The sequence below is a fragment of the Melanerpes formicivorus genome, unplaced genomic scaffold (genome assembly GCF_026170545.1).
Source record: "Melanerpes formicivorus ecotype bairdi unplaced genomic scaffold, bMelFor1.0.p_v2 SCAF_151, whole genome shotgun sequence".
In the NCBI taxonomy this organism is placed as follows: Eukaryota; Metazoa; Chordata; class Aves; order Piciformes; family Picidae; genus Melanerpes; species Melanerpes formicivorus.
The window spans coordinates 356,830-383,343 of NW_027142503.1; the positions used below are offsets into that span (position 1 = coordinate 356,830).

Sequence of the window (26,514 nt, forward strand, 5' to 3'; positions counted from 1 at the left end):
TTAAAACATTGTCCTTTGATGGGCTGAAGACAAACACAAAAAGATGTGGCTTAAGGATGAATTTTGTCAGCGGGATATTTCCTTTAATATGAAAGGAGATCCATGTATAAATGAAACAGCTGCATGCACCTCAGGTGAAAACGAGGTTCTGCCCCTGAGCTCCAAGGAATTTCTCTGCACATCCAGTGACAAATTAGCCCTAGCTCATGTGTACCTTCTGCTTGCCCCACTCTTCTAACTTCCCTCTCCTCCCACATCACTGAAGGCTTCACTCCTGATGTTGGCTTTCTCAGCTTCTTTTCAGCTGGTCTTATTCAACTCCTTCCTTTACAGCAATCCCCACCTACCCTCTCCTCTTTGGAGTCACAGTCTTGCTGCCAGGATGCTACTCATTTAAGTAAGCCAGTGCATGGCTACTCTGAACTCCTTTCCATTCTTGGACTAGTTATGCTCAGACATCAATTATGAACTCTTAGAGAGCAGGACTGTCCTAAATTAATTTTCTCTTTAAGTGAACTTCTGTGTTCCTTATGTTGTTTTGAAAGAGCAATGAAAGAGTGCTTTACTCATAGCCTTTTTAAGAGGACCCTTGGATATGGAACCTCCTGGGATCATGATTAGCTCTTTACTAGAATAGAATAGCATAGAATAGACCAGACCAGGTTGGAAGAGACCTTGAAGATCATCGTGTCCAACCCATCATCCAACACCACCTAATCACTAAACCATGGCACCAACTGCCTCATCCAGTCACTTCTTAAACACCTCCAATGATGGTGACTCCACCACCTCCCTGGGCAGCCCATTCCAATGGGCAATCACTCTCTCTGTGTAAAACTTCCTCCTAACCTCCAGCCTAAACCTCCCGTGGTGCAGCTTGAGACTGTGTCCTCTTGTTCTGGTGATGGTTGCCTGGGAGAAGAGACCAGCCTCTGCTTATCTACAACCTCCCTTAAGGTAGTTGTAGACAGCAATAAGGTCACCCCTGAGTCTCCTTTTCTCCAGGCTAAGCAACTCCAGCTCCCTCAGCTTCTCCTCATGGGGCTTGTGTTCCAAACCACTCCCCAGCTTTGTTGCCTTTCTCTGGACACGTTACAGCAAGTCAACATCTTTCCTAACCTGAGGGGCCCAGAACTGGACACAGGACTCAAGGTGTGACCTAACCAGTGCAATGTACAGGGGCAGAATGACCTCCCTGCTCCTGCTAGTGCAAGGTGTGGGGAAGACATGCTTGTGTTCCACCACGTTGCTTGTTTGCCCAGAACACCTTGTGAAGCTGCTCACCAGCACTGCAGTGTTTGTGTCACTTAAAGAGCTGCATGCTCTTGACCAAAGAATGTGCTTAGACCTAAAGCTTGGCAAAAAAAGTGCACACAGAGCCCAACTCACCTTTAGGACTTTTCCAGCAAAATGCACAACAAATACAACTACAAAGAAATGCACTGAGGCACAGTGGGGGCCATATATCTTTAATTTTTTTTGCTTTTGGTTTTTAGTGTTACAGTATATTCTTATAAAAAGATACAGATAAAAAGGACACTACAGGATTTGTACATTTATTTCACTTATAGTCTTAAACTGACCGAGAAATGAGGATATACCAAGGCATTACAGCAGCACACAACTTCCCACTTGGTTAAGCAGCACTATTTTGCATTATTGTCTAGCTTGGCGAGCAGGGGCACCCTCCCAGAGTCACCTGCAGGGTTCAAGCTGAGCAGGCTTGCAAGGAGGCAGAATGACTGCAGGTGGGGATGTTTTAGAATGAAGGTGGTAAGCACAGAGCAGCTCAGGTACCGGACATCCCTTTACAGTTCTCCTAAAAACTGGGAAGGTCTTCAAGGTCTTCAAAGAAGTTGCTTAAGTGCAAGCATGAAGTGTGTGTGTGTGCGTGTGTGTGTGTGTGTGTGTGTGTGTGTGCAAGGGCATGGGGAATGGCCTGTCATAATGGTTTTCCTACATCACTTAGGTGAGAGTTCCTAGTGGTGGAGCCCTGTGGAACATCTTGTAAATAGCCACAACTGCCTAAAGGAGGGTTTGATTCAGATACTGCTTTGAGTTACACTAGAGTAAAACCAGAGCAACTTGTACTGGTTACAGTGGATATATTCTACATTACCATCCATTACAGAATACTCTGGTTTAGAAGCATCCAGACTCACAAAACAAGGTGCCAAAATACCATGCCAGACTAATGGTATCCTTCTCAGCAGGCACAGTGAGCAAAATGTGGCCAATTTCAGGGGATACTGTCATCAAATCTACTACCTGGAGTGGTAGATAGCTTATATATAAACACATATGTAAATTCTATAGTTTCAGTTGGACAAATTGCATTACCTAGATTGGCCTCTTCAGCCTTGATAACAGAAGCTAAGGTGGCCACAGGGGACTAATTGGATAGCAGGCAATCAGAATTCTCCTATGTCGACTACAGAAGCCAAGGAGCTGTAGGTCCAAAGACCTGGTCATTGATAGAGACTCCATGGGTAGAAAACCAACCAGTAGAAAGATTTTGTATACCTTGGATACTTTGGGGAGGTGAGGTGCAGGAGGAGAGAGGGGAAGTAGGGGAAATCCTCTTCCTTGGCCTTGATGATAGGAAGGAATATTAGCTCTGAGGGGCTATCCCAGTTTGTCTCACCAGCATGTTAACTCCAGTGAGAAGTGAGAGGGCATGGACCACTTTTGCTCACCTATCAAAGCTTCTCTGGCATTATGGACAGAATTTGTGTGGAATGGTGAAGTTTGGGCAAGCAACTGTGCAGCTTAACTCTTTTCAATCTTCTCACAATGACTCATGATGAGAAATAAACAGATGTATAGAAAGTGTTCTAAAAGAACCAACCTGTATTAGTTCACCACATGCTTCAGAATGCATACTTTCCCAGAACCAGGATCACCAGGGGTAGAATGGTTATGACAAAATCCAAAGGAAAGGTTTTTTTCTGTTCCCTCCCTCCCCACACCAAGACTGCTCACATGCATCCCCCCCCTTGCCTAGCTCAGCTTGCTGCACAAAACCCAAGACAGCCGTTTAGCTGGTGTAATGCTCTGGCACAGTCTCAATAGTCCTTGCTGTAATGCAGTGTATAGATACAAACATAGCAAACTAAAATAAGGCAAAATAAATAGAGGTGTCAGATTTACAGGTTCCCCTTAGAGATTCCTAAAACCTTTTTTTTTTTTTTAAAAAAAAAATCCACTTAACCCCTGCACCCTGCCCTGCAAAACAAAAAACAATCATAACAAAACTAAAAAACCCCAAACAAACAACAAAACCCAAAACACAAACCAAAAAATCCCCACCAACCCAGGAACAAAACTGCATATATCATGTACATCGTCAACTATACAGCTGATCTTCTCTCCACTCACTGAAGCCCCTGACACAAGCTTCTTCCACACAACCCAGCTTGGAGCCTGAGCTTTCCTAAAGAAAAGGAAAGATTCAGCCAGTGGGCTGACCACTGTGGAAACACTTGCCCCACAGTCTCCCACCCGGGCCCCTTGTGATTCCTTTCTATTCCTCAGACACTGAACACATTACAGAAATACTTCTGAAAGACATGCAGGTTGCCTTCCCAGTGGGGAGTCTCTCACCCCCAAACACTAGTCCTACATCTGCTCTCATAGGAAACTGGCGCCCGGACAATAGCTATGCTGAAGGGCATGGAAGGGCCTCGCTGCCCTCGAGTCACTTTACTTTGTAGCATTTCCAAACACATGACAAACTGAGAAGAGTGACCCTGACCAAAGTGAGGGGGAGGGAGTTTTTCAGTGAAGATTCTTTTCTGGAATCACCCTAGTGCAACCTGCTTAAGAACAACAGAAACACAGAGGGCAGAGAGTGAGCACTAGAGCTCTAAGGACACAGCCTGGAGAGTTATGAAGTACCTTCTCTTCTAGGTGTGAAGAGCTTTGTCACTAAGCTAGCAACGACTACATTTCTGCAGGAAATGCCACAAGCCTTCAGTTATTATCCTTCTTTCTTGCATCTCTGCCTCTACTTAATTCCAAAGGCTACAAGGACCACAGCAGACCCTAACTCTTCTCCAGTTCTCAGTGTGATAAAGAATTTATACCTCACAACTGCTTGCTATACCTGCTCAGGCTATGCTAGCACTAAAGGACAAGGAATAAGATGGTCCTTTCTCCCAGCTGCTGAAGAACAGAGCATAGATGCACTTAAGAGTATTCAAGACAAGAGAAGCCAGGACAAATTTGGCTTCACCATGAATCTGACACCATGTACTAGATCAGAGACAACTTCTTTCCTTATCTTGTGTGTGGCCAGCCTCATCTCATACAGCAGACCTATTAATGGGCCTCTCTACTTGTCACCACTTATATGAAACCACTGCTTGCCATATCACAGAGTGTAACTGATCTTTTCCAAACCCCTCTTCATGAACATTCACCATGGAGTCAAGAGCCAGAGGGGACTGTCCATCTGTCAGCCACCTCCATAGACTCAAACTAGGAGTCTGGGGTACTGAAGTGCTGAGAAAGAGGAGCTGCATTGAATCAGGGACACGACTCCAAGCTGTCTGTTCTAGTAAGCATCCCACAGAAGTTGCCCAATCTCTTACTAATTTGTGTATGAGTCAGGGAGGTGGCAAAACTACACCAGCTTTCTTCCACTCTGTCAGTGTGGCCAGAGCACCATGTACCATCATATAGGATCTCCTTAAATTGGGGTTGAACTGTGTACACAAACGGACAGAGGGTTTATCGTTCTCTCTGTTTCTGCTACATTTGTGGCCTAGCAAAGTGACTTCAGTTTCAAAAAGCACAGCACAAACCTGGTTTGACAAATGCTGGGGGCAGGGGGAACGCTGTATTTATAATCAAGAGTTTTGCCCTGAGATGCTTCTTCTCTGACAGCACTGTCATGCTGACAGTCTGTCTTACCAAACAAGTACCTGGGGGGAGCAAGCAAGCAGCCGCAAGTTGGACAGAGCCATGAGACACATCATCTTGCACCAGGACTGACCTGGGCACTACACCTGAATTTCTGGGTAAGTCCTGAACCCAAGGAAAGAAAAGAGGGGAAGAAACAAACAGTCTTCTAATCCCTGAAAGTATCATCTTTGGAATTCAGGGATTATCCAAATCTAAACTCAGCTGTACACCAATTTGGCACATATTACCACCTCTCATATGGCTTACGTGGCATAGGTTATATGGCATGCTTTAAAACAGGACAAACAAAAAGGGCTGGGATCTAGCATGTCTACTTCAGGGAGCAGCAAAGAGCTTGTTAATATAATTTACAAGAAACATTTCTAAAAATCCATTTTGTAATTTAAAATAAAATGCTTTAAAAAGTCAGAGCTTTTCTTAAACTTTCCGTAACCTTTATGAAATACAGTCTCTCATCTACAAGGTGCTTGTGTCCACTGCAATGGGCATTGCTATTAATAGCTAATCCCAGGAGGGGAGTGGGATAGTAGGGGAAGGAGAATGCATCCAGCTCTTGTAAGATACCAGCTCTTTACGATGAATATTATACACAGAGGCGCAGCAGTCCGGAATGTCGTAAATAGAAACAAATCTGGGGTGGGAGACTCAAAATTCAGTAAACAATGAAGCATTAGAGTTTAACAATTCTGACGTTTTTCTTTTTCTCTTTTTTTCCTTCTTTCCACAGAACATAGCTATTCTACTTTCAAAGTGTTCAGAAAAACAAATGCAGTTTGCTTCTCCGATACCGATGGTGTGTAATACTGATCAGGCAGCGTGCATAGCAGAGGAAGTTCTGTTCTGCAGACTCTGGGCAGAGCCTGAGGTTAAGTGACATTCAGTGAAAAGTCAAACCAAATTATTAAAGTGACAAATAGAGCTCTTTTCACTTCCCTGGAATGCCTTGGCATTTTGTGCTGTTGATTACTGATGCATAGTTTGTAGATGGCAGCTCCCTCTTCTTACACTTTCTCTCATTTTTCCTGTCTAGGAGGAAGAATCCATCACCATTTATTTATTTTCCTCTTTTCCTTCTCCAGTGAAGAAAATGAAAAATGAAGACAACATTGGGGAAAAAAAGACACCAAAACACACACAAAAAACCCAGACCCCCTTTCTTGTTGTTCTTTGCTTTTTCACTGTGTGATTCATACAGTGGCTTAAATATGAATTTACTTTTTTTATTAATCCACCCATCTCCAAAGTCTGTTTGGCTTACACAATTCTGTATCCTCCTGGAAAAATTCTCAGCTTTCTTTACATGACTCCCTGTTGGTTCATTCCAAATTGGAAAAGGCTGTGGGCTCCAAGGCTTTCCATTGACACCATGCATATCTTACTGAGTTACGTGGTTTCCCTGGGTAGAAGTAGGGTGTGGGCAGTGAGGGTCAGTATGTTAGGCAGAAAGCCCAGTTCATGCCAACATCAAGTGGAAAAGAAGTTTCATTGTTTAAAGCCAGTGTCCCAGTTTGCTTTTTGCTACTTGCAACCTGTGGATGATACTAGGGAGCTTCTGATTTCCACTGGGCTGCATGAAGAATCTTGTACAAACAGGTCAGAAATGTTTTCCTATTTCCCTACCACCCTCCAGCAATGACAACAGGCTCCACAGTCACCTACTTGCAATCCCAACCTGGGAGTGGCTTCTTTCCTAGAAGATGCATGTCACAGCTTCAAGGATTAACCATCAACAAATTCCAGAAAACTGCTTCTAGAAAAAGAGAATCCAAAATATTTTTGTGATGTATTTTATGGTGATCTTCATTCTTGAATTTCAATTTATGCCAGAAACTGATCAGTTCCTTCTCAACATCACTTGCTTTGGACCATGTGTGTCACACAAAAATACTATATGGAGCATGACATCAAAAGCATTTTTCAGGCGCAGATCAGTGGTTTATAAAATCTAGTTCTGAAAGGGAATTGGAAACCTCCAGAACCAGATCTTGGCAGGCCCCTGCAGGTCAGTCCAGATCTTGAAGAAGAAACAGGTGTTTACAGAGCTGCCCTGAGATCAGTCTTGCATGTTACCAGCAAGATGGAGATCGTGACAAGTTTTCACTTTGGCACTGCAAGGCAGTCTGCAAGGCCCAAGTACTTTCTGTCATCATCACAAGGCCTTTGATGACACAGACTCCCAGAAGCAAACCTGTCAGCTCTGTGCAGTCCAGTCACAGGTCCTGCTGGCTTCACAGAGGCACTTCTATAATGGTTCAAATTAGGAGCACAGAAGAGGGATGAGAGGAAAACTGATCACGGAAAGGTAACATCTCTAGCAGCTGTCAGCCAGGTGCCATCACACACATTCATCTTCCTTGCTTTGCACTTTTTCATCACCTTCTCTCGGTTGGTTATTTTTCTTCCTCTTGTCATCAATAATTTAGCTTTGTCACCACACGCTCCCGGCTTGTCTCTAAGCCTTGGGTTCCCGAACGCTTGCGGTTACGCTTGAGCTTGGACAAATCTTTGTCAAATACTTCACCTGACCTTAATGCTGAAACCAGGTCATCAAACTCCCCACTCTCTTCTGAGATGCTTCCAGCTTGTGCTTTCTTTTGTCGCCTCTCCTTTTCCCTCTGCTCTTTTAGCTGTGGAGAAGGACACAAAGCTTTAGAAATAGCCAGCTGAGATGCCAGAACACCAGACACACTGTCAAAAAGCAGCTAACTCTTAGCATCAGTACAGTTTAGGGGGAGGGAAGGGGGGGTGGGGAGAAAGAGTCTGTGAGCTTATCCACAAGACCTTCCCTCCAGGAAGCTGAACAAGCTAAACATACTGGAGAATGAAAATTGTGTGAGTTATCAAAACATCAGCAGAAACCCTATCCACCCAACAGCTCACGTTTGTATGAAGGCAGCATATTGCAGTGATGAGAAGAGGAAGGCACATTGTCTCCATTCTGGAAAGAGAAACTGGTTATAAGCAACAGAACAGAACTTCTGATTTTATAAATCATTGAAAAGGTTCATCTGTCAGTGTGATGTCTTGGTCTCTCTAGGGTAGCTCCAGGGAGATTGATTATTCCCCTACACTGTTCCAAGATAAGTGGAAATGTCAAGAGATGGATGTGGCTGTCAAGGCACCTGCTCTGCATGCTAGCCCCACATTGCAAGGGGAATCTTTCAATAAGCAAACTGCAACTTACTTCATGACTTCATGGTATATTAGGCCTACAATACCATACAAGTGCTTTAACAATGATCTCCTGCTCTTTGCAGGCTGGTTGAGAGGAAATGTGAACCTAAGTCCTGGCATTTTATCCCCATGTCCAACAGGAAGGCTGCTGGCACCCTGGAGTTTTACTTCTCTCTTCTGAAAAGGCACAAACCAGTGCTTTTGGCACAGAAAACATTTAAAGCAGCAACTCCATGAAGTGAGGCCTGGGTCCATGGTGGCATCTGGGGTTATAGCAGCAGCAGTGGGGAAGGAAGCAGGGGATTGCTGAGCATTCTCAGGTCTCAGGAAAGGCTGAGGCTAGAGCGGGAGGATGGTTCACACAATCCCCTGAGGACACACACGTCTGTCTCTCAGCAATAAAATCAGCAATGTGCAAAAGTTCTTGCACCACGTCAAGGCCAAGCATGGCCCCAGTAATCAGGGAATTAAGGCTGGCCAGAGAGAAATACTGCCGGTGTGGGCTGCAGCACGTACCAGGGCATTCACTGTGTCACCATACGTGACCAGACAACAAGCACAGAACAGATGATGATAGAATCTTAATGGAAGCTGGCAGGACTGAGAGATATCTGTCTCCCAGAGCTTTTGTACAGAGCCTGCAGCCTGAAAGCATGATAGTTGGGCCCTGGGCAGGAGCAGCACCATCCTGCAAAGTGCAGGGGAAAAAGAGGTAGGGCTAGGTTTTGTACCTGAGTCCAAAGGAGGGTAACTTAGGAGCTAAACAATATGCCCTTGAGAACTGACAGGACAGACAGTAGGCAAAATGTCATTATCCATGAAAAGAATGATGCCAAAGAGAGATGGCAGAGAGAAGGACATACACCAATAACAGGACACAAGTACTGGAATTGGCTTTCTCAACCCCTCTTGAGACATGAAAATGGAACAGAAGGAAACCCACCATGTGCCCATGGCCCTTACCATGGCCTCCATACGTGCCCTGCGTTCCTCTTCTTCCTTTTTCTTCCTCATATTCTCCAGATCTTGCTTGGCCTCTGCAAATGACTGCAAGAAAGTGTCGAAGATGCCAAAAAATTCATCTGGCTGCATCTTGCCCTCATTCTCTCCAAAATGCTTCAGTGCCTTGGCGTACTGTCAAGAGGGCAAAGAACACAAGAACGATAATTAGGTGGGCAATTCAGCGAAGACAGCAGGGAAAGCTGGTGAGTAACCACACATGCAATTCAATATCTTCGGAGTATTCATGCACTGAAAGCAGAAAGTACCCCTTGCCAACAGAAGTGCCTCTCCTTGAGGCAGGTGCCTGTCCCTAAAGGATCTGCTCTCCTGCATATCCTTTGGGGAGCATGGGGCAATATTGCTGGGGAATGATAGCTGTCTGCTTACACAAAAATCCCCACCCATTTTCAATGCCTGAGGGTGATAGAGTAATTTCAGAGAATGACTGCTCATATCTCAGCTGCAGCTGTGGGACACCAGAAGCATGCAAGACAGCAAACTATCTGGGGAAAAAAAGATAGTTTTGGTCCATCCTAATGGTCAAATAAGTAGTTCTAGCCCATCCTTTCTCCTTTCACCTTCCCCTCAAATCCACTTTTAAAATGGCTGGACTTAGACTCTAGTTTTTGGGTTGGATTTTTTATTTGGGGTTGGTTTTTTTTTTTGTTTGGTTGGGGATTTTTGCTTTTTTTTTTTTTTTTTTTTTTTTTTTTTTTTCTTTTGCAATAACACTAGAGTCTATCCTCCCAAGAAGTAATCCATCACTCTGGAGTCCTTTGAGTCCGGGTGTTCCCTAGGAGTGAGGAGGCTTTAGTCAGACATGGCATGGGAGAGGATCAAGGAAAGCAGCCAGAGCTCCCAGGCAGACTTAAAAGAGAATGAATACATCACAAGTGCCTTTTATTTCATAAGGCAAATGTTAAGACTGCAGGACACATGTGGAGGCAGCCAGCTGTCAGGACTTCAGTCACAGGGCAGTCCTGATTGGAATATGGTAAATTCACAGCAACCTTGGCTCCTGGACGTCAGTCCTGCAGTAGCTGTACTCTGCTTTGCCCTTGTCACACTCACAAGCATGCCTCTGTGTTCACTAAAATGCACTCAAATGCATGCACATCTAGTCTGTCTACAGCATGCATGCTTGTGTACACTAAGTCCTATGTAAGAGTACACATCCAAAAGCTGTATCATCCACAACCACCTTCACTCACTTCTGTATCATAACAACCAGCACCAGTGACGTTTCCCTGATGGCACTGGTGCTCTGAGACACAGCTGCTCTAACAATCCCTGCTTGCACTTAAACATGCCATCACTGTGCAGCAGAGCATTCTTACAGATCTCAATATTTACCAAGACAAACCCAGACTCTTCCAGGCTATGGACTGCCTTCAAACTCTCTTGTGTGCATATTTTGCTCAAGCTAACACAACCCAGCTTCCCTTTCCTTACAAGGGTGCTCTTGTGGAATGGAAAAAACAGTAAGAACAGTTCAGGTTCCAATCCCAAGCACAAAATGAATTTGGAAGCAGGTCTTATAAAACCCTTTGGCCCTGTACCGGCTAAAGCATAAACAATGTTTCCTAGTCAACTGCAGGGGGAAGAAATCTCCAAGGAAAGCAGCTTCCTCCTGGCACAGCCTGAGAGATTCAGCATCTCCCCTCCTCTGCTTTCCCTGCCAGGCCCACAAAGAAATTCGAAGCAATAGCTTCTTTTTTCCTCTGAAAAGGCTGTGTTCTCAGCCAGAAACAAACAAAGAAACCCAAAGTATCCAAAGGGGAGGAAAAAAAAAAGTGTTGGAAGAAATGCAAGTTGCTTTGAGCTACCAAACATGGCAGAAGCTGAAGGAAGCAATACAGCAGCAAGTCACGGAGGGACTTCAGAGTCTGGAAACAGCAACAGATTATTTCTCTGTTTTAATTCCTTTTCTGTGAGGACACATACACACAAATATGCACACCTACTCCCTCTCCCCATCCCTCTGTATATATGCATTTTCTCTGTAAGTATGCATATTCTCTGCACACAGTGTACACAGTCTACTTGAATACTAGGAAAGTACAGTAATCTCACAGTAATGCACAGCAACCAGTACCAGCTCTTCAGCAGAAAGAATACAGGCTGTCAGCACCAGAGAGGGAGATAAAGTCTCTCCATATGCTACATTTTCTTGGGTAGCCTGCTCCAGTGTGCCAGGGGAGTAGCAATGCCAGAGAAAGGCTTCAGCACAGGCACTGTCACTGCTGCTTAAGCACACATAGTGCTTGAAGCTCATTGATCACAAGGGATGTGCTACCTGGAATCTCATCCCACTTAACTTTCAGGTAATTCCTGTGTAAATTGAAAACAAGTCTCAAACCAAGAGCAGTGACTAGAGCTGCCAGCTAGAAAGCAAGCTAGTCTGCCTTCTGTGATGCCTGAAGTCTGGGAGCAGCCCATAGGAGATGACTCTTGTACCTAGCTACCACCTCTGTCCCCTGTGTTCTTCCTGAGTACAGCAAAGGTGAGTGAGGAAACACATAGGAACCGAGTTGGTTTGAGCCCACAAATGTCCATGGGATTCCCTAGCCTCTTAGGGAGGCTAGGGATTGAAAGGGAAGCAGTCATTGCCTGAGGCTCTTGGATCCTACCTACATGCAAGTCTCCATTAGAGGGTGGTGTTGTCTGTAAATGTTCTGCACATAGCCTGTCACCCAACTACCAGCACCAGCTAGCTCTTGTCACGCTGGCAGAGGGGCTTTTGGCTTTTGCCCCTGAATGTTAGCTGCCACTCAGAGAAGGAACAGTGTTGCTGTGCTGGAAAGACTTAGCAGCCTGGGAGCCTTCTGGAGACACTCATGAGTGTAAGGTATTGTGGTATGCTGCTTAAGTGGCAGCAAGGGGGAGGCTGAGAACAGGCCATTTTTGGTGTCCTGTAACATGAGTTAGTAGGTCACAATCACTTACTGTAAAGAAATGAAAGATGGAAAGCAAAAAGCTGTAAGCCAGAAGTACTAAAATAATGACAAATGAGAAACCTGCATTTCACCAAAGTGAACATTTTCTTTCTTTCTCTACCCCATCCAGAAGAAAAGCTGACTAAGCAGAAGGTGGCACATCAGGAGATTCAGCCTTTGCTTCCCACTCTGCCCTCTCTGAGCCTCTCTTTCTCCACTTGTTACAGAACAGAAAGCATTGTCCCACTGATCGAGGAATGGAATGGAATGGAATGGAATGGAATGGAATGGAATGGAATGGAATGGAATGGAATGGAATGGAATAGAATAGAATAGAATAGAATAGAATAGAATAGAATAGAATAGAATAGAATAGAATAGAATAGAATTAACCATTTTGGAAAAGACCTCAGAGATCATCGAGTCCAACCTATCATCCAACACTATTTAATCAGCTAAACCATGGCACCAAGCACCCCATCCAGTGTCTTCCTAAACACCTCCAGTGACGGTGACTCCACCACCTCCCTGGGCAGCACATTCCAATGGGCAACCACTCTTTCTGTGAAGAACTTCTTCCTAACATCCAGCCTAAACCTCCCCTGGTGCAGCTTGAGACTGTGTCCTCTTGTTCTGGTGCTGGTTGCCCAGGAGAAGAGACCAACCCCCACATGGCTACCACAACAAAGAATCAGCTGGTCGCATCTGCAGGGCACTCCATCAATTCAAGGCATTATTGTAACACAGCCATGATACCCTTTTGCTGCTTAAACTGCAACACATCCCTCTATTTTTATTCCTACTTCTACTTACTCACAGCTCTGGTTCTGCAATCAAGTGTGCTTTATCAAAGCACTGGTGTTGGGATTACAGGCAGCAAGCTGCTGGAGGCAGTCTCTCCATACCTACTATGAAGCCCAGGCTCCTCCATATCCTCAGTGGTTAAAATGACATTCTGCACCTCGCTCAGGATGTAGAAGCAACAAAGTGCAGCCTGAGGTGCTCCAGACCCTACCTCTCTCTTCTGCTCTCCACCACAGGATTTGTGTCACCCTGTACAAATCACTTGACTGATCCATGACCAGATTCCCTGCCAAACAGTACCTGCTCTCTTGCACAATTGTGAAATCTTTAGCTAAGTAGTCATACACATAAAACATTTCCCAGAATTTTATGATGTGCTGTAATATCAAGGAACAGGGGCTGAAACTTGCTTATTCCTGAAGTCATCTGGGGACAGATGACATGAGCAAAAGCAGGACTGAAAACTGTGTTTCAGCAGGTTTTCCACTGTAACACAGGATGGTATCTCTTTTTTTCATTAAAAATTCATTTCCACACCATAAAGGCCCCCAGGTTCCATGATGTAACAGGTCCAAGAGCTCAGTGCCAGCTCTGCTTCCACTGCCAAACTTTCCACTGAATTCATCGTCTTGCCAAAGCAAATAGTTTAGACAGTTGTTTATTTTAAAAAGCCATTTTAGCAAGGAGAAGGAAAGCGGGACAGCAGCACACACACTCTCTGCTGTGCTTGCCAATGAAATGTTAAACAGTGGCAGAAGAGAGTGCTCTGGAAATGGCAGGAATGGGGCTCTGTGAAGAGCAACAAAACCAGCCATGATAAAAATTTGCTGCTCTCTGTGCTGTTGTGGGGGAAGCCACGTGCAAATGGATTACACCATGTAGCCATGCAACAAGAACTGTCTTCCTGAGAGAAGTAATCTTGACTCTGACATTATGAAGACTCCAATCCTGAACTGAGGCTTCTCAAATAACTGTCTCTTCTCTTTATGGGGCAGATTCAGACTGGTTAATGGAAAGAAACTGGACAATTTTAGGCAGGGCTGGGCCCAGCTCTCCTTGTGCCTAAATTCTCTTAAAGTTTGACTCTGACTCTGGCAGTCCATAGTTGAATTATAGAATCAATAAGGTTGGAAAAGACCTCAGAGATTCAAGTCCAACCTATTGCCCAACACCTCACGACTTCTAAACCATGGCACCAAGTGCCACGTCCAATCCCCTCTTGAACACCTCCAGTGATGGTGACTCCACCACCTCCCTGGGCAGCACATTGCAATGGCCAATTACTCTTTCCGTGAGGAACTTTCTCCTCACCTCAAGCCTAAACGTCCCTTGGTGCAGCTTGAGACTGTGTCCTCTTGTTCTGGTGCTGGTTGCCTGGGAAATACAGGTACTACAAACTTCTGATATTTCAAATGCCAACCTGCCCTGAAGTATCTGGAGTTCTAAGCTACTGTACAATAGGTACACAAATGACTGTTTCTGATAGCAAGCTATGATGCCTGATCATGCTCTTTTTAACTTTGTCTTGACTCTCTCAGTCTCCATTCTGATTCATTGATTATTCTTTAGCTCCAGAGGCCAACAGAAAATACCAGTTCCCTAAAATGAATGACTGAAGTGCACAGCCTGCAGATGATGCTTAGATGACAATATTTCTGCATGTTTCATAGCCTTTTACCACTAATGACTCTTTTCTTAAACAGATTTTGACTTTTGTTGTCTTCCTTTTCCTTCAAAACAGTTACTATATGTGCTAAGCTTATTAAATGCGTGTACAGAGTTTTAACTCATTTGTCCATGATGATAAACATCCTGTTTGTGAGGAGCTAAAATGAGAAATGCTGGGGATGCAACTTTTCCTACCTGTCTCAGAGAATCACCAAGGTTGGAAGAGACCTCAAAGATCATCAAGTCCAACCTGTCACCACAGACCTCATGAGTAAACCATGGCACCAAGTGCCATGTCCAATCCCTTCTTGAACACCTCCAGGGATGGCGACTCCACCACTTCCCTGGGCAGCACATTCTAATGGCTAACAACTCTCTCTGTCAAGAACTTTCTCCTCACCTCAAGACTAAACTTCCTCTGGCACAGCTTGAGAATGTGTCCTCTTGTTCTGGTGCTGGTTGCCTGGGAGAAGAGACTACCCCCCTCCTGGCTACAACCACCTTTCAGGTAGTTGTAGACAGCAATAAGGTCTCCCCTGAGCCTCCTCTTCTCCAGGCTAAACAACCCCAGCTCCCTCAGCCTCTCCTCGTAGGGCTTGTGCTCGAGGCCTCTCCCCAGCCTCCTTGCCCTTCTCTGGACACGTTCAAGAGTCTCAACGTCCTTCTTAAATTGAAGGGCCCAGAACTGGACACAGGACTCAAGGGGTGGCCGAGCTAGTGCTGAGTACAGGGGCACAATGACTTCCCTGCTCCTATTGGCCACACAGCTTTGTCAAGGCAGTGGCTTCCTTTCTGCCTCTACAGTGGCCTAAGCTTTAAATTCATCACAGGAATGGCAATACCTGACTAAGCAGACTTTCTGATGTAAAAAAGTTGATCTTTTCACATTCAAGCACACAACAACTGGATTCCAGGGCAAAATTTCACTTTCTCCTGCCCCCACCTTCCAGTTTACAGGAAATGGCAGAAATTGTTATCCCTTGATCTAATCTATATATTCCCCTATAAAGTGGCATTGAAAGTGAGAAATACACAAAAGTAACATGAACCAGCTGTGCTAGGGAGCCTATTTAAAGAGTCAGTCTAAGTTTTCAATCAGGTCTTAACCAAACTATGCAGTTACTGCACGAAGATAAGTACAGCTATGAGGCTTCCTCTGCAAACATAGATGCCTTCATCTGATGGCATGTCCCTTTAAATTTAAAATACCACTTCCTCTTTATGGCCACTAACAGTAAATGGCCCTCTTTAAGCATTAACAAAAAACAACCAATAAACCAAACCAAAAAGTACAACATGGGACTGTGAAAAATATCCTCTACAGAGAAGGTCAGCACCACACCTTGATGATGGATTGCTTCCATAACTTAAAGTGATAAAGAAATTGCTTCTGCAAATACTAAAAGACATTTAAAATAATAGTAAAAAAACTTCCCAGGTTTGAAAAGATAGTTTGCATTGTTTTAAATAGCAGCTGAGGAAACATTGCTTGAATTAACTCATGGCAATCAATTAGCCACATCTACATTTAGAACTATATCCAACTACAGCTGTCAAAATGAGGGCTTCTTCATTATTATTATTATTATTATATAATATATATATATTATTATTATCATTATTATTATTATTATTAATAATAATAATAATAATAAATCTGTGAACCAGATTAATTCTTCCTAATAGGATATTTTTAAACATCCTCTTTCTCCCAATATGTTTTTGTTGGGTTTTTTCTTTTTCAATTTGCTGTGCTGCAAGAAATAGAAAAGAAAAACAAAACACAACACAGAATCACAGAATCATCAAGGTTGGAAGAGACCTCAAAGATCATCAAGTCCAACCTGTCACCACAGACCTCATGACTAAACCATGGTGCCAAGTGCCACGTCCAATCCCCTCTTGGAACACCTCCAGGGATGGTGACTCCACCACTTCCCTGGACAGCACATTCCAATGGCTAACAACTCTCTTAGTGAAGAACTTTCTCCTCAGCTCAAGCCAAAACTTCCCCTGGTGCAGCTTGAGACTGTGTCCTCTTGTTCTGGTGCTGGTTGCCTGGGAGAAGAGACCAAGCCCCTCCTGGCCACAACCACCCTTCAGGTAGTTGTAGACAGCAAAACACAAAACAACCCCACAGGATAATCAAATGTCTTGCTCCCTCACTACTCTTAATTGGCTAGTTATAGTAGGTTTCCATGGTAAGAAGAAAGCTTGTGATTCAACAAGCACAGAGAGCCCATTGAAGTTTGTAGATGTTACAGGCACATCTGGTTTGTTGAAAATTTCCAGCTTTCTTTTTCTTTTTTTAAGAAAAGAAAAAGATGAAGAAGAGAGGGGGAAAATATTATGAGACAAACACAAGAAGTAACCCAGGATTGGTAAGGACAGACAGTTCCCTTTTAGTAGTCCAAAACCAGCTTTTTGCCAGTGGAAGAACCAAAGCCATAGGTTGAGCAAAAGTTGGAATGGCATGTGTTCAAACGCAGTAAGGGTGTGTGAGGACAAGGTAGAGAAACATTTCCTAAGCATGTTATAGTCATTAAAATAAAATATCTCTTTATGTTGAGTGCTTTATGCTGGTTGTGTCTAAAATTGTGCGACAGCTTCTAGATCCATCTATAGGGAGATTCTTTGGTTATTCTTAAAACAAAAGAACAGTATTTTTCCTCCAAGTGCCTGATCAAGAAAAGTTGCTTTGCTGTGCTGGATATGTTCCATATGCCAGTTTTAAACCTGACTGACTGAGAAAACAATCTTCATTGGACTGTTGTCATAGCGTGTCGAAAGAAATGACCACCTCCATCTCTGACATCGAACCACAAGTGGGCAGTCTAAGCCAAGGGCAGAGGGAAGTTGCTTCCAGGAATTTGCACCCAAGTGTAATGAAGTTGAAAAATTTACCCAGTCATAAAACAAACACCCAAACCATAGAAAAATTAGCTCTTCTCAGCAAATCTAGTGGAGGCATAGAATGTAAAATACTGGGTTTGTGATTACAAAGTCAGTATGGTGTGAACATTATTATCGTGAAAGCAGTTTGAGCAGCATGACAACACTGAACAAATTAAGCATGTTACTATACCTTAAAAAGGGTGTTAGACTGCCCAGCTTTATCTTCTGAGTACTATAATAACTACTGACCCACTGACATTTGTCAGGGCAGCTGGCTCTAGCTGACAGCCAGTAGCTCCTGGTGTTTGCAGCTGCAAGTCAGTTTTACCCACATTATCTCATATATTTAGCCTGGAGAAGAGGAGGCTCAGGGAGACCTTAGTGTTGTCCACAGCTACCTGAAGGGTGGTTGTAGCCAGGAGGGGGTTGTTCTCTTCTCCCAGGCAACCAGCACCAGAACAAGAGGACACAGTCTCAACCTGCACCAGGGGAAGTTTAGGCTGGAGGTGAGGAGAAAGTTCTTCACCAAGAGAGTCATTAGCCATTGGAATGGGCTGTCCAGGGAGGCGGTGGAGTCACCATCCCTGGAGGTGTTCAAGAGGGGTCTAAATGTGGCACTTGGTGCCATGGTTTAGTCATAAGGTCTGTGGTGACAGGTTGGACTTGATGATCTTTGAGGTCTCTTCCAACCTTGGTGATTCTGTGATCTCCAAAACAAAGAGATGCTTTTGAATGACAGAATGACACTACTGCATAGCACCTGGATGAGTAAGGATTCTCACATGCTTAGATCCTCAGCCTGTATTTTGCCTATACTTCAAAATCTAAGGCCTACCAATCCAACAGCACAGGTTTCATTAATAATGCAATAGATCCCTCAATGCTACAGGGACCGACACCAGAGGTGGAAACAATTCAGTCCAAAAGAAATAACGCTTTTGCTTTATAAAGCCAAGCACTCTTAACATGCCAGCCAACAAGGGCAGATTTGCCATTACATATTGCTTACTTTAGGAATTGCTCTTCTCTAAACATTTTCATATGCTTATGATCTTTTCATATAAATTCCTCCTCATTCAGCTGAGGGACAAGAGGGATTAGTGCCAGACTTCAATCATCAACAAAGAGCAAGAGACTCCTTAGCAGTACAAATCTGGTAATAGAGATGCAGACAGTGAAAGGACAAAATGATAACAGCAGCATCTGAAGAGTAACATGTGCATGGTTATGGCTGTGTAAGAAGGATCCAAGAACATTGGACAAATCCTGCATGTTTGGGTTTTCTACATTTATAATGAAACACAAGAAGTAGCAGAGAAGCATAAGTGGAAAATATTGGGTATTCAGGGCTACCAAAGTACCCAGAGGTGCATTTGTAAAGGAAAGAAATAAGCAGAGTAGAATGAAGTCAGAAGAAGAGAGTAAGAGACAAGAGGTCACTATCACTAATTATCAAAGGACTTAATTTTGAGAAATTGCTTTAAAGGCAGACCCCCCAATACCATGGCATGGCGTGGTATCTTGGTAGAAACAAAGCCATCATAATTATATGCCACACATGAATAATGTTAAAGAAGATTAGCAATGAGTGGGCATTGAACCTTTTTTTAATCTTAAAAAATATATTCTAAATGGCTGTAGATCAAGTAAGGAAAGTAAGAAACTAATTACATAGAATAGAATAGAATAGAATAGAATAGAATAGAATAGAATAGAATAGAATAGAATAGAATAGAATAGAATAGAAATAACCAGGTTGGAAAAGACCTTTGAGATCATCAAGTCCAACCTATCACCCAGCAACATCTAATCAACTAAACCATGGCACCAAGTGCCACATTCAGTCTCTTCCTAAGCATCTCCAGTGTTGGTGACTCCACCACCTCCGTGGGCAGACCATTTGAATGGCCAATCACTCTTTCTGTGAAGAACTTCTTCCTAACATCCAGCTTAAACCTCCCCTGGCACAGCTTATAGTTTCATAGTTTCACAGTTTCATTCAGGGTTGGAAGGGACCACAAGGATCATCTAGTTCCAACTCCCCTGCCATGGGCAGGGACACCCCACACTAGATCAGGCTGGACAGAGCCTCATCCAGCCTGCTCTTAAACACCCCCAGGGACGGGGCCTCGACCACCTCCCTGGACAACCCATTCCAGGGTTTCACCACTCTCATGGTGAAGAACCTCCTCCTCACATCCAGCCTGAATCTCCCCACCTCCAGTTTCATTCCATTTCCCCTAGTCCTATCACTACCTGAGATCCTGAAAAGTCCTTCCCCAGCCTTCCTGTAGGCCCCCTTCAGATACTGGAAGGCCACAATGAGGTCACCTCGGAGCCTTCTCTTCTGCAGACTGAACAGCCCCAACTCCTTCAGTCTGTCCTCATAGGAGAGGTGCTCCAGCCCTCTGATCATCCTCCTGGCCCCTCTCTGGACACGTTCCAGCACCTCCATATCCCTCTTGTAATAGGGGCTCCAGAACTGGACACAGTACTCCAGGTGGGGTCTCACCAGGGCTGAGTAGAGGGGAAGGATCACCTCCCTCGATCCTGCTAGCCACACTTCTCCTGATGCAGCCCAGGATCTGATTGGCTTTGCGGGCTGCAAGTGCACATTGAGAGCCTTTTTGTCCACCAGCACCCCCAAGTCTCTCTCCTCAGGGCTACTTTCCAGCCAGTCACTGCCCAGCCTGGATTTGTGCCTGGGATTGCCTCGACCCAGATGCAGGACCCTGCAATTGGTCTTGTTGAATCTCATGAGGGTGGCTTGTGCCCACCTTTCCAGCCTGTCAAGGTCCCTCTGGATGGCCTCCCTTCCCTCCAGCGTGTCTGCTGCACCACACAGCTTGGTGTCATCAGCAAACTTGCTGAGGGTGCACTCAATGCCACTGTCCATGTCACCCACAAAGATGTTGAATAAGACAGGTCCCAGGACTGATCCCTGAGGGACTCTGCTTGTCACTGGCCTCCACTGGGACATGGAGCCATTGACAGCCACTCTTTGGGTGCGGCCATCAAGCCAGTTCCTTATCCATCTAGTGGTCCACCCATCAAACCCATGTGTCACCAGTTTGGAGACCAGGATGTGGTGTGGGACAGTGTCGAAGGCTTTGCTCAGGTCCAGGTAAATGACATCAGTTGCTCGCCCCTCATCTATTAATTTTGTCACCTGCTCATAGAAGGCCACCAGGTTGGTCAGGCAGGATTTGCCCTTGGCAAAGCCATGCTGACTGCTCCCAATCACCTCTTCACTTTTCTTTTGAGCGAGTAGTGACTCCAGGAGGATCTGCTCCATGATCTTCCCAGGCACAGAGGTGAGACTGACTGGCCTGTAGTTCCCTGGTTCCTCCTTCTTACCCTTTTTGAAGATGGGGGCAATGTTTCCCCTTTTCCAGTCTGTGGGGACTTCACCAGATTGCCATGACTTTTGAAATATAATAGAGAGGGGTGCCACAGCTTGAGACTGTGTCCTCTTGTTCTGGTGCTGGTTGCCTGGGAGAAGAGACCAACCCCCACCTGGCTACAGCCTCTCTTCAGGTAGTTGTAGAGAGCAATGAGGTCTCCCTTGAGACTCCTCTTCTCCAGGCTAAGCAACCCCAGCTCCCTCAGCCTCTCCTCATAGGTCTGTGCTCCAAACCCCTCCCCAGCTTTTTTGTTCTTGTCTGGACACATTCCAGCAACTCAACATTTCACCACAGTCCCAGTATCTGAAATTGCTGCTTCTATTTTGATTCAGGCTTTTGACTGAACCAGTGAAACCCCAAACACTTCAAAAGATATTCTTACCTTGTCTCTAGCTTCATTAAGAAGGTCTTCTAATTCTGAGAAGCTGAAACTGGCCACCGTGATGAAATCACTCATGACTGGAACAAACCTGTCCCCTGATTCCCGCATACGTCTCTTTTGATAATCCAGCTCCTGAAGAAAAGGAAGTAAGATATAGACAGGTAAGCATCAAAAAACTCCCTGCTGACACAAAAGGGAACAGAGAAACCCATCTATTTCACTCAGTGCAGAGCATGCTCTGCTCCTACGCCACACACTCATCCAGAGATGTAACTCACAAACCATTTCCTCACTAAGCCATGGTTTTTGCCTTTGCAGCAGGAGAGGGAGGTTAAGGTGAGACAAAGGAAGGCCTTAGTTACAGTTCCCATTATGCTCAAACAGCTACCACTCCTAAGAAACCCATAATGTTGAGTTTCTCAAGCAACTTTAGCAAAGTCACAGTTATAAACCAAGAAGACTATTGCAATAAGACTATTTATGGGAAAAAAACCAACCAACCCAAAACAAACAAACAATAAAAAACCATTTTAAGACAAAGGCATAACACCACAGGCAACTAAGCTCTATTTATCCATAGTCTACAGAAATTAAAATTTAAAAAAAGTAAGATTATTTCTTTCTGGCTGATGTTTTTCAGTTTTAAGCCAAGATCACCCATGCCATCTCTTCCTTTATTCCATTCACCACGCCTGTGGCACAGAAGGAGCTACAAAGCTCCTCAAAGTGACTAAGTTACAGCAATAGTCTCCCATGTCTGAGCTTGGTTTGTGTACTGTTGACAGTCTCATGGGGCCAATGAAATCGTTACTTGGGCCTCATCTTGATACTCAGCTGAATAATCAGTGGAAATGATAAAGATTTACTTTCTCTGTAGGGAAAGCAGCATGAAACAGTAGGTCAAGTTACAATCTGACCCTCTGTTCCCTTTGGAAAAAATATTTTTGTGCTGGCTGCAACTCCAGCTACATGCATCTTTGGTGCTCTCTGTTACTGATCATCAAAATACTGTTTCACAGAGCCAAATGGGTAGGTTTGAAAGCATCTATGCTGAGAAACATCTTGGGATTTGCTCCACGGGGAGTAAAGAATGACTTTGGCCATCAACAACCTAAAATCAGATGTGATATTTCTTTTGCTCTGATGTGAGCTGGAAAGAGAATATAACCACTACAAGCAAAGATCACAAGGCAGAAAAGGTGCAGGAAAAGCAATTAGTAGGTGGCCAGAGAAAAGTCCACATTAAAGACCTGCTACTTCCTCTGCTTCATACTATATCCTTGTCTCCACTGGGTTTTCTACCACATCATAAGGGATGGTCCCAGGAGCACTACTCTATTACATCACTTTGCAGTAAATTGTCTCCATGTTCCTATCACTTTGAATTGGACATTACAAGTACAGAGCATGGCACTTCACATGCTTGTAAGAATTATGCATAGCTTTTTCAGTCACTCATTCTAATCTTTAAGCTAATTTTAGCTGAAAGTTGTTAAAACCTCTCCCTAAGCAGGTAAATATAACAGCCTGTCATCATACTCACTGCTGAAAGCTATTGGCATTTGGGGCTATTACTGGAGAGTGATGTTGTTCAAAGTGAAATTAAATTGAGTTTCAAATGCAGTCCTTCCCTGAAGAATAATGTTTCCAAAATAAAACAATCCCACACAAGTAACCAGCATGACTATCTAACCAGCCTCAGAGTGATGGCAGCAAATAAGAAACTCCCCTGTATCTTCTAAAAATGGTCTACACTGGTCATAACAGCACAATGGCAGAAGCCAGCAGTGCCCCTGGTGCCCTCTATAGAGGCTTCTGGCTCTCTATAGAGATGAAATGACCCAGCCATAGCAGTGTTTTCGCTACTGACAGAATTCACTTCCCAGTTTGGAGAGGAAAAAGAATAGCTTAGCATCCTACAGTAACAGGTAACAGTTGCATGCATGCCTTGACAACAATTATGTCTTGTTTTCACAAGGAAGATGTAAGTCTGGGAAGGCAAAGACTTAGTAGTACCTTTAAGAACATCTGGCTGTGGAACTATTTTTAGCTTTCTATTCTTAAGGGGCCTTGAAGAAATGTCTCAGTCACTGGAGCCAAGGCTGTGGTGAGAACACACTGGAATGGAATCAAGAATCACACCTTCCCCTCCTCCCCCTTCCACCTGACAGTGATCTTCTATTGTTGGTATAGTGCTGCTTTTTGCACACCAGAAAGCCATGAATTGAGGAAACAAACTGGGAGGTGCTGGCAGGCCCCAATGAAAAATATCATGGCAGAGAGAAGACTGTGGAGTTAAGATGGTGGTTGAGTAGGAAGGAGAGGTTGTCCATGGAACCCATGTATGGGAAAGAGAAGGCAAATTGGCTGCAAAAGCAAAAGGACAAATAGCCAAATCACAGAAAGTAAAACAGAAGTAGGTTTTCACATGTCAACAGGAGGAATTGCTTGTCCCAGCCAAAACTGGGCCTCTCTTCATGTCATGAACTTCACATCAGCCTTTTCTTTACAGGAACTTTTAATTCATAAACACTGCACTCCATACATGCAGCAGTTCTCTTCTCATTGCTGCATTCTTCCCTATCCCAACAATCCAGAAATAAGGTTTGGAAAGCTTGGGTTTTTCCCAGGAGGATGACTAGCTAAGTACATGATGGACTGCTTGAGACAGCCAGACAGCCTGGGGGCCACTGACAGGACAAGAAACCCTTCCTCTATTCCTAGAGCCAAATCAAACTCAGGACACATAAAAAGAAATTAAGTCATCATTGCCTGCCTCATAGTGGAGGGTCCTGTGTTAGTTCCTTGTAGATAGGTAATCCATGCACAGAAATCACCCAGTGCAATTCCAAACAAATGTTCCCTTTGCCAGCAGTCAGCAGAACGCATCTGGAATACTCTACTTGCACTAAACTGAAAGGTGAAACATCCTGAAGACAGAGGGACACTGAAAACTGTGACTAATAAAACTCTATCTGAAAGGGCAAAGAACAGGTAAACATGACAGGAGCCTTCTTCAATTCTGAGGAATTTTGCCATGTGTCTCAGCACAATGCTTGCCTTAGTATGTCTAGCAGGTAAGAGATGCCAGCACCAGCCTGTACGTAGGACTTTGTAACTATACTTGTGGAATGAGAGAATGATCATAGGGTCAGAGTATGTTTATCTGTGCCTATGATGGGAGACATGAAGGGACAGAGACAACAGAGTGACCTTAGCCTTTGAACTTTACTTTTTCAACTGCTGTGCAAACACTAACTTGCTATTCTTCACATCAGCCCTTGTGAGAGTTGGGTATTTGTAGATGCCATTTTTAGAAGAGGAGGCAAACAAATGGTGTTGTTCAAAGACACACATGTATGACAATGGTATGTACAAGCAAGTGGCAAATATGTGAGTTAGGGTTGCATATAACAGTACACTACCTGTTTACTTCTACTCTAAGAGCCATAGCTGATTACCAATGGCCATTGTGGCTCAGGGGAGACACACAAGGAGCTGAGAATAAGAGCTGGTAAACATTGCAATGGAGTCTTTTGCCTTCTCGCTGAACTTAGATAAAAGATGTGTGATTGTTTGTCTTTTGTCTAACACCTGTCTGAGCCTTGCCAAGGGATATGTGTTCCCTGGCATTTCCTCAGCAGCCAATCATGAATCTGTAACTGTTGCACGGACACATCTAATCACCAATCACAAGTTGCTTTTGATTATGTTAGCCTATATAAAGAAAAGACTTTGTACAATAAAGTAGACACTTTGCTTGCATCAAGCTCTGTCCCGTCTCTCAATTGTGGTAAGCCATGTGAAACACTTGTTCAGCAGCCAGCCAGTCAGCCTCCAGTAAGAAAGAGCAAGATTTTTATTTCTTCTTTCAGTCCCTGCCATTTGCCAAACTGTCCTTCTGCTTTCTGGGCTGAGACCAAATAAGCTTTTCTTTAGGCTTAAGTCTGCAAAGATCATCAGCAGGAGCTCCACATGAGGAGCTTTTATTTGTTTTGTCTTAGTTAATGCATTTTGGAACAGAAGGGGAAGGAACAAAAAAGAAAGCCCACTTTCTCTTATCATAAAATATATAGTGCCCCTGATTCTGAGTGAGATATTTTAAGCATGGCACACTGGAAATCTTCAGATACTTACGGCTTCAACAGCTTTCAATCCAGTCTTTATGTTGTTGACTTCCTTCTCCAGCTCTACCAGGCTGCACAGGAGACAGATGAAGAGCAGATAAAACAAAAAGAGCAGTGTTACACAGAAATACAGGAACTGCACAGCAGTGCAGACTACTGGCCCATCAAGTCTGGCATCTGGCCTCTGGCACCAGCCATGCCAGATGATACGAAATAAGGGGAAGGGGATCTGTGTTCTGTGATGCTTTTTGTATGAGATGTAAGTTAAGGCAGACCCTTCTCACTTGTGGTCTCCACTGAAGATTTGTATTTTTCTAGGAAGAGGGGGTTGCCTTCAGAACATCTGCCCTGTAAGCTAAGCTTGACCCTCTAGCAAGGAGCGTATGCCACAAGGTCTATTTGTGATAATCATCTGACACGTAAGCGTGCACATTACTGCGGTCTCAGATTATCTCTGCATATGACTCTTGAGCAATTTAACTACTAATTCCCATTTTCCCATTAACAGCACATTTACACATGATTTCTGTTCTTCTCACAGTGCAAGCATTGTTCTTTTCAACTGTATTTCTGCCTTGCAAGTTTACATTGTAACTGAGTGCATCACTCAACTGTTAATTTTAATACATGCTCAGTTGTATTAATTAGAACAAGTGTTGTACTGAATTTCTGCTCATCATATCCAAACAACAGGATTATTCTTGGACCTGTATATAGATAAAAAAAATAACTACTTATAATTTCCAGGTAACTCGGTAGTACCTATTTCTGAGGCAGCAGACATCTCCTCCAAAAATTTGGTGAGTAGCAGTTTGTCTCTCAAAAACACCACTAAAGCGCTAGTAAATGCCTCTAAGTGTGAATCTACATTTATTTTTTACTTGTCTTTCACTATCTGGAGTAATTCCCTCCACAAAAGTTCATGGCTCAGCAAATACTATGCAAAGAATAGAAAAGAACAGAAATAGAATAGAATTAACCAGGTTGGAAAAGACCTTTGAGATCATGGAATCCAACCTATCACCCAACACCATCTAATCAACTAAACCATGGCTCCAAGCACCCCATCCAGTCTCATCTTAAACACCTCCAGTGGTGGTGACTCCACCACCTCCCTGGGCAGCACATTCCAATGGTAAATCACTCTTTCTGGGAAGAACTTCTTCCTAACATCCAGCCTAAACCTCCCCTGGCAC

General features: G+C 44.0%; 1 protein-coding gene across 4 annotated transcripts in view; it reads right to left on the reverse strand.

The window, feature by feature from the left end:
• Window positions 1-1,438: 1,438 nt before the first annotated feature.
• The window catches only part of DAAM2 (dishevelled associated activator of morphogenesis 2), a 245,122-nt gene continuing 220,046 nt past the window's right edge, over window positions 1,439-26,514 (reverse strand). For all 4 annotated transcript variants that reach the window (XM_068168667.1, XM_068168668.1, XM_068168665.1 and 1 more), the window contains 4 exons: window positions 25,329-25,389; window positions 21,192-21,323; window positions 9,064-9,234; window positions 1,439-7,553 (listed from right to left, as the gene is read on the reverse strand). In XM_068168667.1, coding sequence (XP_068024768.1) covers window positions 7,338-7,553; window positions 9,064-9,234; window positions 21,192-21,323; window positions 25,329-25,389 — 580 coding nt within the window. In that variant the 3' untranslated portion in view covers window positions 1,439-7,337. The remainder of the gene's footprint in view (window positions 7,554-9,063; window positions 9,235-21,191; window positions 21,324-25,328; window positions 25,390-26,514) is intronic.